The sequence below is a fragment of the Apus apus genome, chromosome 7, assembly GCF_020740795.1.
Source record: "Apus apus isolate bApuApu2 chromosome 7, bApuApu2.pri.cur, whole genome shotgun sequence".
In the NCBI taxonomy this organism is placed as follows: Eukaryota; Metazoa; Chordata; class Aves; order Apodiformes; family Apodidae; genus Apus; species Apus apus.
Window position 1 is genome coordinate 3192561 of NC_067288.1, and position 15385 is coordinate 3207945.

At 39.0% G+C, this 15385-nt stretch overlaps 1 protein-coding gene across 5 annotated transcripts in view; it reads right to left on the bottom strand.

Annotated features, from left to right (window-relative positions):
- The window catches only part of COP1 (COP1 E3 ubiquitin ligase), a 128838-nt gene that overhangs the window by 107337 nt on the left and 6116 nt on the right, over positions 1 to 15385 (bottom strand). For 3 of the 5 annotated variants that reach the window (XM_051625046.1, XM_051625048.1, XM_051625044.1), the window contains exons 2-6: positions 14719 to 14778; positions 13148 to 13245; positions 11760 to 11836; positions 9443 to 9562; positions 7420 to 7488 (exon numbers count right to left, since the gene is read on the bottom strand). In XM_051625046.1, the coding sequence (XP_051481006.1) occupies positions 7420 to 7488; positions 9443 to 9562; positions 11760 to 11836; positions 13148 to 13245; positions 14719 to 14778 (424 nt within the window). The remainder of the gene's footprint in view (positions 1 to 7419; positions 7489 to 9442; positions 9563 to 11759; positions 11837 to 13147; positions 13246 to 14718; positions 14779 to 15385) is intronic. The other 2 variants (XM_051625047.1, XM_051625045.1) reach the window with 1 other exon arrangement.

The window sequence follows — 15385 nt, forward strand, 5'->3', positions numbered from 1 at the left end:
CATTTACTAATTCTTCCTTCTAGTCACATTAAGGCAAGCAATTTCAATGTACCATAAACTTACCTAGTAGTAGCAAGTCTAAAAACTGGGTAAATGTGTTTCATACTTATTTTAGAAAGAGTCTTTTCACACCCTCAGCATCAAATGAGTTTTGAAACACCCACACTGAGACTTTTTAGGTAGGTTGGCTCGAGTGTTTCATGGTTTAGCTTGAATCTAACAAAAACCTTACATCAGTCCACTTTCTTTCCAATTACACTTTGAAAAATGAGTCTACTCATTTAGAACTGCCAGCCATTGAGGGACACTGAAGGAAAGCTAAATGAACTACAGTCCTTGCAGTATATCAAAATTATAGACCCTTAATAAGATTTTCACTATGTTGAACACAGAAAGCAAGCCAAGTCTTGTCCCAATGAGGGGCAGAATCAAGCCTGTCAAAGTTCAGATTAAGTCAGCAAAACCACCTAGAGTGAACACTGAAAAATGTGTGTGCTAAAATAGAAGCACATGCTATAAATTCTCTCCTCAGAAACAGGTGCTTTCCCAGAACTGAAATGGCCAATGTGGACAATGAGAAGGTTTCAGTTCAACAGTTAAATCTCATCACTTAAACTCCACTGAATGAACTGAAAGCAGCAGGTATAACATTCTAGTTCCAAGTTACACAAATACATATGTACAAAAGAAAAAGAGATTACCTCAGAATAGTCTATTTCTTATAGCCTGCAGAAAAGGGATTTCAGAACACACGAGACAAGAACTAATGGGCTGGAAAGATCATCTCCTATCAAGGAGCTGCATGTCAGTTAAGAAAAACAAGCCAACATCACAACCCAGAGCTAGTCTCACCTAAGCAAAACTTCCAAGGACAAAAAAAGCTTACAGAGCAAACAAGCTGCACACTAGTGCAAGTAGGCAACTGACTTCCACCTCACAACTAGCAGCTGCAAAAGCTTTCAGGTGAACATCCTCCTTTGAAAGTCAGTCTCTTCAGAGACATCTGAAGAATTCCAGAATATAAAGCATGGTCACTGGCAACCTTCTTGTTCAAACACACAGACTAGCAGCAATAGGTCAAAACAGTATTTGAAAGCAATGTTTTTAAGCAATGTCCAAGAAGAAAAACTTAGGCTTAGCAGTTACCAGAGAAGGTACCACAGTAGGAAATGCAGGCTCTCAGATTCAAACCCCTTTCATACCCCCCATGCAGTGCCCTCCAAACCCCCCAGGTGCGAGTCTGAAGCCATCCAGACACATACAAAGAGATCCAATGACATCTCTCAGCCCTGGAGTATATGGATGAAAGGAAACCACTGGTCAGAGTTGCTCAGAGACACCCCACCACGCTACTGAATTACCAGAGAAGACTCTTGGGTGGAAAAAACTAATTGGAACTTACACAACACTAAACACCAGGTCACAGTCAGAGTTTGATTCCAGTTGGCTATCTACTAAAAACCATAGCTGAGCACAGTGCTGAGTTTTCATCCTCAGTCTTCCTGTTTTTTCTGGACCAAGGGGCCCTCAGGAGGCAGTGACTTCATCCTTTGCACAGCACAGGCAACAAGTGGATTGGACTGGGTCTCCTCCTGGCATCAGTTTTAAAAGTTTACCAAAAAGCTCAGCAGAGCCTCCCAGTGCCACATTTTTGGCCTAGAAAAATGCATTAGGAAACCCTGCTCAACTGTCTATCCAATTCTAGAAGAAAATGTAAGAACAGCACCAGTTATTTTCTACAGAAATACTGTGATGTAACCGACACAATTCCCACCAAGCAGCTTAAACAGTGTCTGGAATCACACTATTGAATGCTGACAAGCTTTATATTCTGTCAAACACCTTCAAGGCTCTGAAACAAAACCCTCATGAATTCATCACAACATTCAGAGAGACAAAAAGCCAGGCTGTTACTAGAGGAAGCATCTTTTTTCTGCCTAAACACACATAGCCATTGCACCAATCCAGTGTGAGAACTAGCATCTGTCCAGCTGAGACCTCATCAGGTAGCTGTTGTAGATAATCCATTCATTCTATCCCATAACTTCATCCAACATGATCTCTTCCTATTTCTTGTTCCTCCATCAGCTAGTATCTAACAAACTTGAGGGCCAACTTAAGTACCAACAGATGAACCTTTCCTAAAGGCACACATTGAAATTAATTTCTTCCCATTAAACTGAACACTTCAACAACACTACAGCAAAAAGCATATAGCATCAATTTATCTCTGGAAACCAGCTCAAGTTAGGTCTGTCTCAGCATTTTCATTCCTTTATTGCTTCTAATCCAGAGCCTGTCATAAGATACAGGACAACTATTGCAAGGAAGTAATCAGAGTTTACAGCCTTTTAAGCTAATTGCAGATTGCACTTGTTTTAACATCAAATTCCATTTGTTAACTATGAAGTCTTTGCACAAGTGGGAAAAGATGCAAGGCTTCTTTTGGTATGAAGACAAGAACACCTGAGTCTCCACAAGTTACTTTCATTGGTAAAAAAAATACTAATAAAAAAATCAATCACATCCAAGTTTCAGAACATCCTGCATGTAAGAAACTTGCAGGGAATATTTCTTCACCTCCTACAAATGGTGTGTGCTTCCTCTTAATGGGGAAGAGCTAACAAAGGTTTGAGGACAAAACCCTAGCTGAGCTGATTAGCTCACAGTTCCCAAGGACAGGATGAAGGAGATGTCTGGCTGACTAAAAACATGCTTCATATCTTCAGTTTTCCTCTCCACATCCCCTTCACATGCAATTCCTTCAGTTTCAGTAGTAAGGCTTCAGACACTTAACGAGAGGGTCTGACAGAAAACTGTCACAGGGGAAAGATGACTAGAGCAGGAAAAAGCTAAATATTTAGATTCATTGCCTTATTTTTTAATACACCACTGTACATGCTACTTAGCTCCTAGTACTAGGATGTCCCCTTTTTTTCTTTGGAAAGACCTCTCCACTGCAGTAAGGAGTAGCTATTATAACTGATGTTCACATGATAACCTCTAGCTTGTGCTGCTCATACACTAGTGTATCCTGGGCTTATCAACACTGCAGTCAGAGCTCAGGTCTCTCACTGAGCTGCTTAGAAATACTAATAGATTTAAAATACCAGTTATTTAAGCACAGTGGAGAGGAAAGATATCACTATAGCTATAAATTCACCTCAGGAGTCCTGGAATGTAATCAAGACTATATGACAACATAAGAGCATGACTGATTTCTAGTTCTGTCACTTCCTCTTGCTTATTCATTAGTTCATCCCTGTGTGTATGCACAGAACAATAAGACTTGACAGGTGAAGTGATTAACACAAGGTAATGACATCCCTGGAGAATTCATGCTTATAATTCCCTGCAATTATCTCACAGTAACTAATAACTCCTCTTATTTTTGTATTTAACATGCTCACAATATGGAGTAAGTGAAGACAGCTGGATAGATACGTACATTTGAGGCTGAAAAGAATGATAATGATTCTGAAATGCTGAGCTGGCACTCAGTGCAACAAACCTGAGACAATTCAGGATTACTTCTCTGTCCCAGGATGGCTACCAGCAGGAAACAGCCCCCTTGCATTAATAGACATGAAAAGGTCTTGTTGATTAGATATGAGAGACTTAATGTGACATTATTAGAAAGAAAAAGCTCACAAATCTAGGAAGTAATAGCTGCCAAGAGAAACATGAACACATTAGGGAATATAGTATGTTGTAGAATTTGATTTGTGGTACTAACTGCTAAGCTCAACACCCTCCTTCAGTATCAATGGTGTTACTTCACAGAAATAGCACTCTCCATCAGGTAGCTGAGCCAACAATGGTTTTAGGACAAATTACACATCATATATAGTGGTGCCTAACTTCATTTGGTAGCATTCAAATCCTGACAAGATAATTAGTAAAGCCTCTTTTTAAAGTGATCCAACGTAAAACTGGGGAGATTTTTTCCATTAGCTAATATTACCTCTCTCAATGTTCAAGATGAAATAACATGCCAAAGTTGCAAAGTAAACAAAGTTAAATTTGCAAAAGTATTGAAGCAACAAAGCTAAGCTAATGGCATTAAAACTCCAACATGAAAATACAAATTTACAAAAAGTCACGTTATTGCTTTTGGTTTCCCTTGAAAACAGTAACAGAAAACCCAGGTCAAGTATTTCATTATTAAACTTGACCTTTCAGACTCTTTGGATATTTGATTTTGACAGAAGAAAACACTGGATCAAAAAATTCAGAGTCTGCATTCAATTAACTGTGCACACATATGGAAAGGCACACAGCCACACTAAGTTTAGAAACAACCAACTATTGTGGATGATCAATACATTTCTCCCATCCAAACCCATTATTTTGTTGCAAAAGTATTTTCAAGCTTGAGCCATTTGTTTTCAGTCTTTTTCAAAGGAGTATTTTTTTCCCCTATTCACATTGCCAAGGATTTGTCTTCTAGCCACACTGCCATAGGTCAAAAGGAAAATAAAACATATAAACTTAAAAGGAAAAGGACTTGCAAATACCTCTGTACAAAAAAAATAGTGAATTTCAGCTTGAAAGATCAATGCTTTGAAAAGTTATAAACACATCAAAACAGATTTTCTGATAGAAACTTCTCCAAGTGCTAAACCTCATGCTTATCTTCTTACAAATTATGGAATTGCAAGAAAGAGGCATCTGTCAAAATACTTGACTACAGCAGTATTCTGAATTCTTAAGCCCAAATCTACAAAGATACCATTTTCTTCTAGATAAAAAGCCTGTCCCATAAGCTGAGAAGTCACCATTTCATAAAGGCAGCAGAAAAAAACCCCACAAAACGTGAGTGAAATAAGCAAGGCAGGTTTCAAGCAGCTAACCATATGATCTGAACATGTTTTATGAAATATTACACAGGTGCACTTACCCTAAGGCAATACCTGTACTAATAAGTACTAACTAATCAAGTACTCCGTGTAAGAACTTGCAGCATGTAGTAAATAGAACTTGTTAATAAAATCATGCCATAAGTAATATTCAAAGAGGCATATTAGGAGACCAAGTTACCAGGCAATATTACATTCCTTTAAGCATTTAACCCAAAAATCTGAAACAAGCACTCTCAGTCATAATAAAAAAAGCTTCTTTTGTGTAAGAAAATGTTACAGCCATGGCTTACTGAGTGAAATTGCAGTTACCCTTCAGCCACCTTTGCAAGAACCAGGCTTGAATTAGGAAAGGGAAGAAGGCAGTGCTCCTCCCCATAACAGAGCTACAGGTCATAGGAGCAGGTTATGTGCAATACATCATACAAGTGTTCCAGAGCCCACACATTTCTGGAGTTCCATCCTTATTTCTTTAAGGGTCACCTATTACAGCATCAAAAGAAACTACAGTAAACTTTGAAGTTCTTACTCCTTTTTACTACCTCAAGATGGCCCCTTAAACCCCTCTTCTCAGCTTCCTAACTAGCACCTCGGGCCTTCTGCAGCCTGGATACATCTGTACCCTCGGCATGACACCACTGCCTGTCACAATCAGTAGCTCCTCCATTATCCACACAGAAATGCCCCCTCCAGAAAGGAGTCCTTGTCACAAAATCCACCAGCTACAGGGAGGACCTTGGCATTCACTAGAAAGGAAACATCAACTGGCCTAATTTACTCTGTGGCTATAGCTTGTCTGATGAACACAGGTTGCTAGTCTTCTAAAATTATTCTACTGACTGGTCTGTATGTGGTCTGTATTTGACAAACTTCTTCCCACTGGTTTGCATCTTTCTTAACCTGATCAAGTGAGAAGAAAAGATTGCTTCTAGCAAGTTTGACAAGTCCCCATTTCCCTCAAAATAAATGTCAGGGCCAGACACTAACCACTATGGCAGGGGCAGAACTGACGGGCCTGCACAGAAGTCTTTTGAGATGTGACAGCCTGCATTTCATTATGGAACAGAAAGGAGAGATAAGAAAGAACATGAGAGGAAGTCTTGGCAACCTAGGGGACACATAAGCAGGGACAGATATCTTAAATAAGCTGTGTGTCCCAACAGGCTTCAGGATGTTCTTTAGGCCATATTCAGAGGATCTGTAGTCAAGATTATTTAGCCTTAAAAAAAAAAGAGATGCTATCCCTGTGCATTATTACTAAAGCCAAGGGCAAACAGACAAGATGGGAAAGGTATCCCAGATGTTGAGTATCAGGCAGCAGTGCTACACTCTGCCATGGCATGTTAAAAATCAGAAGCTATGCTAGTTCCTCCACTTCACCCTTCCCACTCAGCACACACAAACCAAAGTAGGTATCAACAGCCTCTCCTGTGGAGCTGTTCTAACTCATTTCCAACTGGGGGAGGAGAAAGCAAAATCAGTGACTTTACAGTACTTGCCCCTGAACTTCCATCACCCCAGGATGGCTCAAGGAAGAGCAACCTAGCTAAGCTGTGTATGAACCTCTTGAAGCATCCGCTTCTCAATTTACCTCCTAGACTAAGGCAGGATAACCAGGAAGCTTCCCCAATATTTTAATGGTTCCTCAAGCTGCACTGAATTCCAATGGAAGGTGTTTAACGAGTGTCAATGGACAATGGCCAGTGAAGATGGGTCAAGGTCTGAAATTCTAGACATAATACTAAATATAAGAAAATTAAAGTAGATATTATGAAGATATGAGAATCGTTCACAGATGAACCTGCCATCAAATAACTTCCAACAGCACTTCAAAAAACAAAAGCTAAAATGGTTTTAAGCAATGCTTGTGTCTTTGCTGTTTAAGCAAAAGAAGTTTGGATTGTTATTTTTTTCTAACCCTGAAGGCTCAACCAGATCTTATCCTTCATACCAAAGAGAAACAGAAGGGAAGCATGCCATTTTGTCTTCACTGATACCTCCAGTGATAGGCAAGATTCTCCAGCATACACTTCCATTTGATGTTTGGATATTCTAATCAACAGTATTTCCACAAGTTCTCACGGGATACTATGCCTAGTCTAGTAGGTCTCAGTTTATAACAGCAACTTTATCTTGGAGTCAGTTTCCCCCTTTGGTTAGTTCCTTGATGCTGCCCAAGTCGTGGTATTTGATACACTAAAAGGAGAAGTCTGAGTGACAAGGTCACTCCTTCCCCATCTTTTCCCATTCCAGAAAAAAACCACAACAAACTGTTTCAAGAGTTGCATGTAAATTTACAGTGGGGAATCTCTACTCTTAAGTTGCTTTCTTCCCACATGATTCACACTAGCGTGAGACAAAAAGGCAGGCAGTTAAAAATTGAAGCTGTCACACGTAAAGAGATTATTCTCCTTGAAAACCACGTGTCCTCTGCCTTAGATTTCCCCCAAAACGCCTTGCCTTTTTCCATGGAGAGACAACACTGGGCTAGCACACTTAAACAGAAGCTGGTAAAAAGCAGCAGACACCACCTCACCCACTGAAACACAAAGCAAGTTACCTCACGTTTGTTTCTCCTGGCAACTTTGAGAAATTCCATAAGGATCTGCAATTGGGCAGCATGGGACTCCTGTAACATAGCAAACAAGGAAGCGTGGCTTACATATACATTAAGAGAAACAAACATTCATTTTACACACAAGAATCCACACTTGGCACAGAAGCAGCTTTCATTTAGAGGCAAGGAAGAGAAAACAGCTATTACAGCAGTTTTAAGAATGGGAGTTTTACTCTACCTCACAGGTTTTAAGGTTTTGTTTGGCTCACAACAAGTTTTTACACATGAAGGCAGAAATCCTCCTAACAGTTCTTATTTGTGCCCCACTGAAGACTTACTAGTAAGTTGAAATGCTTTTCAGTTTTATTGACTTCTGCATCTGAAAGTGTTTTTGCAATGCAGGCTCCTCACAGACTTACCTTCTACCCTGAAGATCATTAGCATCCACTTCATGATTAACATACTAAAGTATTTATACAAAAATCACCCCCCCCAAAAAATCGGCATTTGTGCTTCTGTAAAAAGATTCCTGCTGAAGATTTCTCCAGAGCAGAAGACAACAATAAAATCACTTATGAAGCTCAAACATGTCTTTCCAGTCTTTCCATGACAGCTCATTTACCTCAACCATCAGCTTCCTATTTTCATTCAAACTGGCCAAAAACTAGATGGGGTAAGATAAGAAAAACACAAGAGGAAAGAAAAATAAAACCTATAACATTAATGTAGCCCTAATCCCATCCCAGCATTCTAAGGCTTATTTTCACAACATACTAAAATATTTATTATTAAAGGACTCAACATACACTCAGAGGATCAAGACACTAGAGAAGAATCCATCAAAAGCAAATGGGACAGGAAAAGTAAAAAGAGAAGGATACAAGACTATTATTCTGAGATTTGATTCCTTCCCACCCTTGTGACAATGATGAAAGCAAAGCAACTAAAACTAGAAAGGAAGAATGTAAGTATCTTTAAGTGTCAGGTGTGGGTTTTTTCTTTTAAAGGCTTTTTAAAGCTTTTTAAGATAATTCTATTCTGAAGAATCCACACACTCAGCACCAAGTCTGTTTTGTTTCAGATTTGTCACAAATTATACAAAAGGCTTGAGAACAACAGCAGCAAAGAGGTTTTACTCTGAGGTTAGAAACCAGACTGCCACATCTTCACTGAACCAGAATAAAAATGTTATGTGCAAGTCCCCATGCCATAAGGCAACAGAACAGCTTTGTCAGTAAACATATTTTGGGGTTACTTTCCTTCCCTCAGAACCACAAGTTGAGTAAACACCAATTCTACAAGTGCAAGTTAAGAGCAGCCATTCCCAATACAACTTCTTCCTCACCTGTTTTAAAGCACCATCAAAAGCCACTCTCCTACCCAAAGTTCAGTAGGTCAAATTTTGTAACCCAGTTTAACTTAGAAGGTCTGGCTCTCGTAACTGGAAAATGTTCCCTTGAGACCAACAGCATGGAATGGCCAAAAACATGAGAACTATTCCAAACCAACTACATTTGAGTGGAATCATAGGAACAGCTTGTTTCATATTGTATAAATCTTCAAGTGAGCCTCATAAACAAGCATTTTTTTCAAGCATTACATACTAAAAAAGCCCTCAAGGATGGCAGTCATTTAAGTTCTATTTGTTCCAGAAGAAACTAAAGGGCGTGATCTTTTTCACATGTCATGGAATTTATTCCTTAACCTGTATTTTGGGCTTTTTCATGCTAATTACCAAGAAGGATGATATTCATTTGTACAACAGTTCATTAGCAAACATCTTCATGAGCATTTCCCTGTTCTGCTAGCCAGTCTTGTGCATTTTTCCTGCTTGTTTCTACAACCCTGCCAGCAGCAACACTGTAAGCACATTATGGGCATCACAGTTGAAATGTTAAGTCTGCTAAATCTTCAACACCAAAACACAAAAGAAAATTGGAGGCAATATATTTGACAGTAGAATCTTCATTCAAAATCAAAGCATGAAAAGCAAAGACTGTGTTATTTTAAGTAAGGGATTTCTTACTGCTTCCAACTGCTTTTTCTTTTGCACCAGCAGCTCCAGCATCAGGTTGACATTGGCCAAGTCAAGATTGTCTTGATCAGTTCCCAGCAAATCTTGGATTATCTGCCACCTATGGCCATTCTAGAAAGAACACAAGACATGTGGGGAGACAATGAGTTGAGTTCAAGCCATCCAGGGCTAACTCCAGCAACAGATATTAAAAGTAACATTGCAATGTTACATCCCTTTATAAAAATTTCAAAACAATTTCCAGGAATCAAAATTCCCAGTCCTCCCACATGTACAGGATACAGATCTTCTGTCCTACTGAGTTATCTTACTTGCAAGATACTTGTGCTTTATGAGAAGCGAGCTGCTGTGACTAGGAAGAGATTATTTCACAGCCACAGTTTTATCTTATTTGTGCCCCAGTTTCTGAGAACATATTTCTAAGGGGAGAAAGAAAAAAGCATGTTTATCCAAGCCTAATTGGATTACATCTAACTGAAATACTATTAAGTGGCAATACCTTTTAATTTTTTTTAACCAACAGGTAAAGCCTTACTACTAAATTCAAATGGAAGAAGGCAGCATCAGCTTCTTTTTTTCTAGTCTCACCTCCCACACTACTCCTCTTAAGAGTATTTTCATGAAAAATGTGAGAGCAGAAAAGAAGATTGAGCTCATCAGGGTGAACTTTTCATTCAATCTGCTAGAGCTGAGGACTCCTCAAAGAGCCAGCACACTACCATGCAGCCCATTCTTACCTATAGGTCATTTGCTCTTTCTCCTTGCCAGTAAAAAACTTATCTTTTAGCAGGGGAAAACCTGTATAATAAGCTAATGCTAATGTAGCCTTACATTAAGTCTCAGGAACCAATAGGAGCAGATGAAAGTTCCTTAGGCCTCCCAAGAACAAAACAAGCTGGATTAAAAAAATCCTGCCCTATAAAAGCTATGACACTAGATAAAGATAATTTGCTAGAACTAGAAAATGTCTAGTTTGGACTGGATGCCATTTCTAAGAGGTTGTAGCTTATTTGTACTGGTTAGATTAAGAGACAATACATTAGCATTCATATGCAACAAGCAACTTTTTACACAACTCTCAACAGAACCTGTGGAAACTACAGAAGCAAACACTCAATTTCCAACTGCAACAACTGGCAAAACCCCCCAGTTTTTAAGCAAGTCAACAAGATTCAAAACAAACTTTAACATACTCACGTAGGAGTTAAATGTACTACTGCTAACCTACTCAGAAAGCTTTGAATACCCCTTAGAATGACTTCTTACTGAGACAAATCCATGACAAAGAAACTGCACCTTTGCTGCAATATGTATTCAATGACTTCATACCAGAAATAAAAGGAGACCAGGTACATGGAGCTGGTACAACCACAAGATTTCTCTTTTTAGAGATAACAGTATTTTTTAAGAGCTGCCAAAAGGTGGACACAACACTGTTTTGGGCATGAAGTCCTGGCAGATTTCCACTTACTGGTAGTTATCTAACACAGATGCATCTACAGGCATAGTTTTAAAAGGTGCACTATGAGAAAGCAGAACAAATTGCCAAGGAGTTACTACCCATGTCTTCAGGTCAGTCGTGTACATTTTAAACCAACGTGGCTTGTGTGTATTTTATATTGAATATAAAGTTTCCTAGGTAATGTCATACATTCTTTTTGATCTTAATGTACAAGAGCATCCACTGCTGCTGTACAGGGGTTTTCAAAAATGTCTCCACACTTGATGAGGGGAAAAGTGTTGATACCTTTACAAATGTACTGAAATCTCTGGTTTTGTTTTCACGAGCTGGGAACACTGTGTGACATGAAGAAAATCTACAAGATACCCATACAGTTTTCTCTGGGATCAGAGCCAGAATACCAGTCATAAAAATGCATCCTTCTCCCTCTTGTGGTTGGTATTAGCTTTCCTCCAATCTCCCCGTGTAACACAGCTTCTCAGACGTGATCAGACAAGCCCATGGCACTTGTCATCATTCATTACTCTCACTGTAGCTGTAATTTCCAACAACGAATGAAAATTACCTTTAAACAAGCTTGCTTCCACAGGCATTTTCCCAGGTTATATTCAATACATCATATGACACTTAGCTGTGCTCACAGAGCTTCCCTCTACGTACTTATTACTGGCAGGAGGAATGGGAACTAACAAGGTTGAAGGGACCTAGTGCCACTGATAGGGTATTATCCCACATGAACCAAACTGAAGCATCAGCTCGACAGCATTTCTTCTAAATTAAGCCACCTAACAACAACTGCAGTACCAAACCTTAAAATAAATATGAAGTAAAAAAGTTGGAACATACGGTGCTACTCACTGAATGGTCCAGTTTGAGTCTCTTCTCCTCAGATCTTTGCTTCTGTTTAAGAATAAGTTCATTGACTAAAACCATAAATAAATGGGATGTCAGGATTTGATTTAAAGTTCACAAAAAGTATGAAAGCTTCTATCTCAATATTTTAATTTTTAGTAATATTTTTACTTCAGTAAGTTTATCAATAGAATGTCCCCATTTCTTCTCACCAATTTATTCCTTGATCATGGTTTTTTCAAGTATTGGAAGATTTTTTTTTAAAAGATCATTCACTACAATGCCTACACATTCCCCAAATTCCTCAATGCTTCAGTTCCTTTTTCTAAGCACCCATGGTTCTTTGACAAAGTTTTTCAACTCCAAGGCAGAAGTATATCACAGAAGAGTATGAGGGAGTAAAAACTTAACTGATTTACTACAGGGCAAAAACCAGCACAGCTGAAGAGAACAAGGTTTTTCTTTTAATTACTGTGTGCATTTTAAAAAGATTTTTTTTTTGCTACCATTTTCTTTCAGACCCATCTAGTGAGTGGTACAAATGCAGCAAGATAACCTCAGCCCTTTGTACACACACACACAAGCTCTTCTCCCTCCTCATGGCTGTTTTCCCCCCAACTGCCAGTGTATGAAATCAACACTCAGTGGCCCAAGACATCCTCCAAGACTTGCCTCAGCACCACCTTCAGCACAACTTGTGGAGTCTAAATCATGACACCCATTTTCGAAGCATTCCTTGGATATTAATATTTTAATCTATTTACTATTAAATGGATGCACATGAAATTAAGATTTAATTTGGATATTTCACACTACAATGTGTTTCTCCTTTGACCTTTTCTCCCCACAACAAAGTTCTGAACTCTGTTTCCAGTTAGAAACATTTCACTCCACTGTTTAAGAAGCAACCAGTTAGGATTGCATGTATATGAATAATTTTCTGCATGTGATTTACACACATCCATCACATGGACTTCATTGCAGTAGCAAAAATAGTACAGTATGTAATTCAGCCTCCCCTCCTCCACTGCTCATTCTTTGTAAACAGGGAATGTTCTTGATTATTAGACAGACAGGGCAAGAAAACACAAGTAAATAGATTCACATCTCTAGTCAACAGGAAATCATCTTTGTTTTCCTTTTCTTGGTATGCAAACAGCAGCAAGTCAGTCTCACTGCTGCAACTCAGCACACAGAACTGCTGGAGGCAGTGAAGTATTAGCAATTTATACTTCTTCAGTAAAACCCACAATTGACCAAAGGGTTGATGTCTGGATTTTATTTTCAATATCCAGAAGCTGCCTATTTATAGGACAAATGTACACGTGCCTGCCTTCCATAACTACTATGATGTTCCTCACGGAAACTAACTTAGAGCTCACCTAAGAAGTTGGGATAAAGATGATCTATGTTGTCCACAACATAGTTGCATTTGGGACATCTGTTATTATCCTCCAAGCTCTGGTGAATACATTTATAGCTGTTGAAAAACAAACAAGAAACAAGTGAGCAACCATGAAGGAACAAAACATAAGCAAAAGGTAAATAATATCAGCTTTAGATAGGGTGTACTCTCTTGCCAACTGACAGCTGCATGGCCAAGATCCTACAGCTGAGTCACAATATCCCAACTCTTAACTCACTGTGCTACAGCAGAAAGAGCAAAGTTTCTTGGCGAGGATGACAAAAGGTATTTAAGTACTTAATTCTTCATTCCCTGAGGATTGTGGCAACATGGATACTTCAGCCACACTTCCAACTCAAATTCATGCCCCTCTTCCACAGGCAGAGCTACCAAATAGACTGCAAAATTGTCTAGATTAGCCAAATGCTTATCAAGCAACAGAAGCTGCTGTGCATTTTGGCTAACTGAGCACATTGGAAACACCTTCATCAACATCTGGCTGTTCTCTCCAAAAGTGACTTCAGAGGTCCTCTCAGTTGAGATGTTAGCTTTTGGAGGGACAGAGTAACTACAAGATGTACCTCAGCATCAGGTTTAAGCATCTTGCTAAGAACTTAGCTTCATGTTGACTGCTGGTAAAGGCACCATGTGGCAACACTGCTCTGCTCTTTCTAAAGATATTTCAATGCTTCTCATCTTGGACTTTTTTTTAAAAGTTGCAGCTCACAAGAGTAAAGTGTTATGGAGGGCACAAAATCAGCTGTTATTTTACCTGTTGCAGCTCAAAACATTTCTAAAGTTAACTGCATCTGCTGCTTGAGGAAATGCTTTATGCTATTAAAATATTACTCCTTGAAAAGGGAAAGCAATTTGCTTCTAGTTAACAGACACCATAAGAGGACAATGTACATGGGACATTAAAGCATCATGGTTCAACATTTATTCCAATTCTTAGTTGAGCACAGGAAGAGCAGACAATTCCACACCTGCCCCTGGAGGGTTCTTGCACTTCTCCACAAAACATTTGCTTCTCATTCAGCCAGAGATAACACACTGAAAAATAAGGGGACTCTGGGCAAATTCAATACAACAGAAACAAGTCTGAAGCATATCCTCCCTTAAAAAGTCTAAGAGACCACTGCAAACTGTGTATGGTCTTGCAAACAGCAAGAACAACCCCCCAACACCAACACTGACTCCCATGATCTCTACAGAGGCAGGACTCACTGCTTTGGGTGGCAATTATCACTTGCCATTGCAAATTGAGATAAGCTGATCAACTGTCCAGCCTCTGGGCACTGGATGCAACCAAGAAGTTTACAACCATTCTTTTCTCTACAGAGGAAATATGGTGGTGTAGTATTTTTTGTTTTAAACACTAAGACAACTCCCTTTTTTTAACCTGTTACCCATCATTAAAAATTTTAACCTTTCTCCAGTGCAAGGACAGGGGACAAAAGTAACAAAAACTCAGAAGGGATTCACAGCAACATCAGTCATTCATGCTGTAAGAGCTGGACATTTTGTACAACACAAGAAAAATCTCACCAGAAGCTGTGTCCACATTTTGTCATGTAGGCTTCTTCAATCATATCAAAACAGATGGGGCTGAAAAAAACCAACACCAAAAACAAAGATGTATTATTGCCTTAAAAAATGAAGGAAATGTTTATTAATTCAAAAACAGTCACCTCATCAAGCTTAGGTAGTGTTTTCTTTTTTTGCCTGTTTGCAAAATGAAAGAGGACACAGAAGTGCAATAGCAAGCAGGCAGTATAAAGATCAAAAGGGCAATCAACAGTCCTTTGAACTCAATGATTCTGCAGGTTGCTACACTGAACACCAGGTAAGTATTCCCTTTTGAAGCTTTCAACAGCTGAAAACTATGCCAGAGTGCCTCCAACAAGGAAGGCTGCAGAAGATCCTCCTGTACTAGATCTCAAACAGAATGCAAAAAACTTTATATAAAACAGACATAAGGCATTTCTAGATGACAAAAATTAGTTTCAGCCAATAGCTGTCTGTAATTAAACAAAAAATTATATGAAGAGGCAGAGCAGAACAGAAATAGCAATGATTGAAGAAGAGGAGATAGAAGAGAAAGAGAAGAAATAATAATTAATAAAGTGCCAATGAGGGGGTGTGCTTGCAACCAACAGTCAAGCACAATGTTACTCACTCAAAGGAGAAGAGGAAAGGTAGAACATGGGACTGT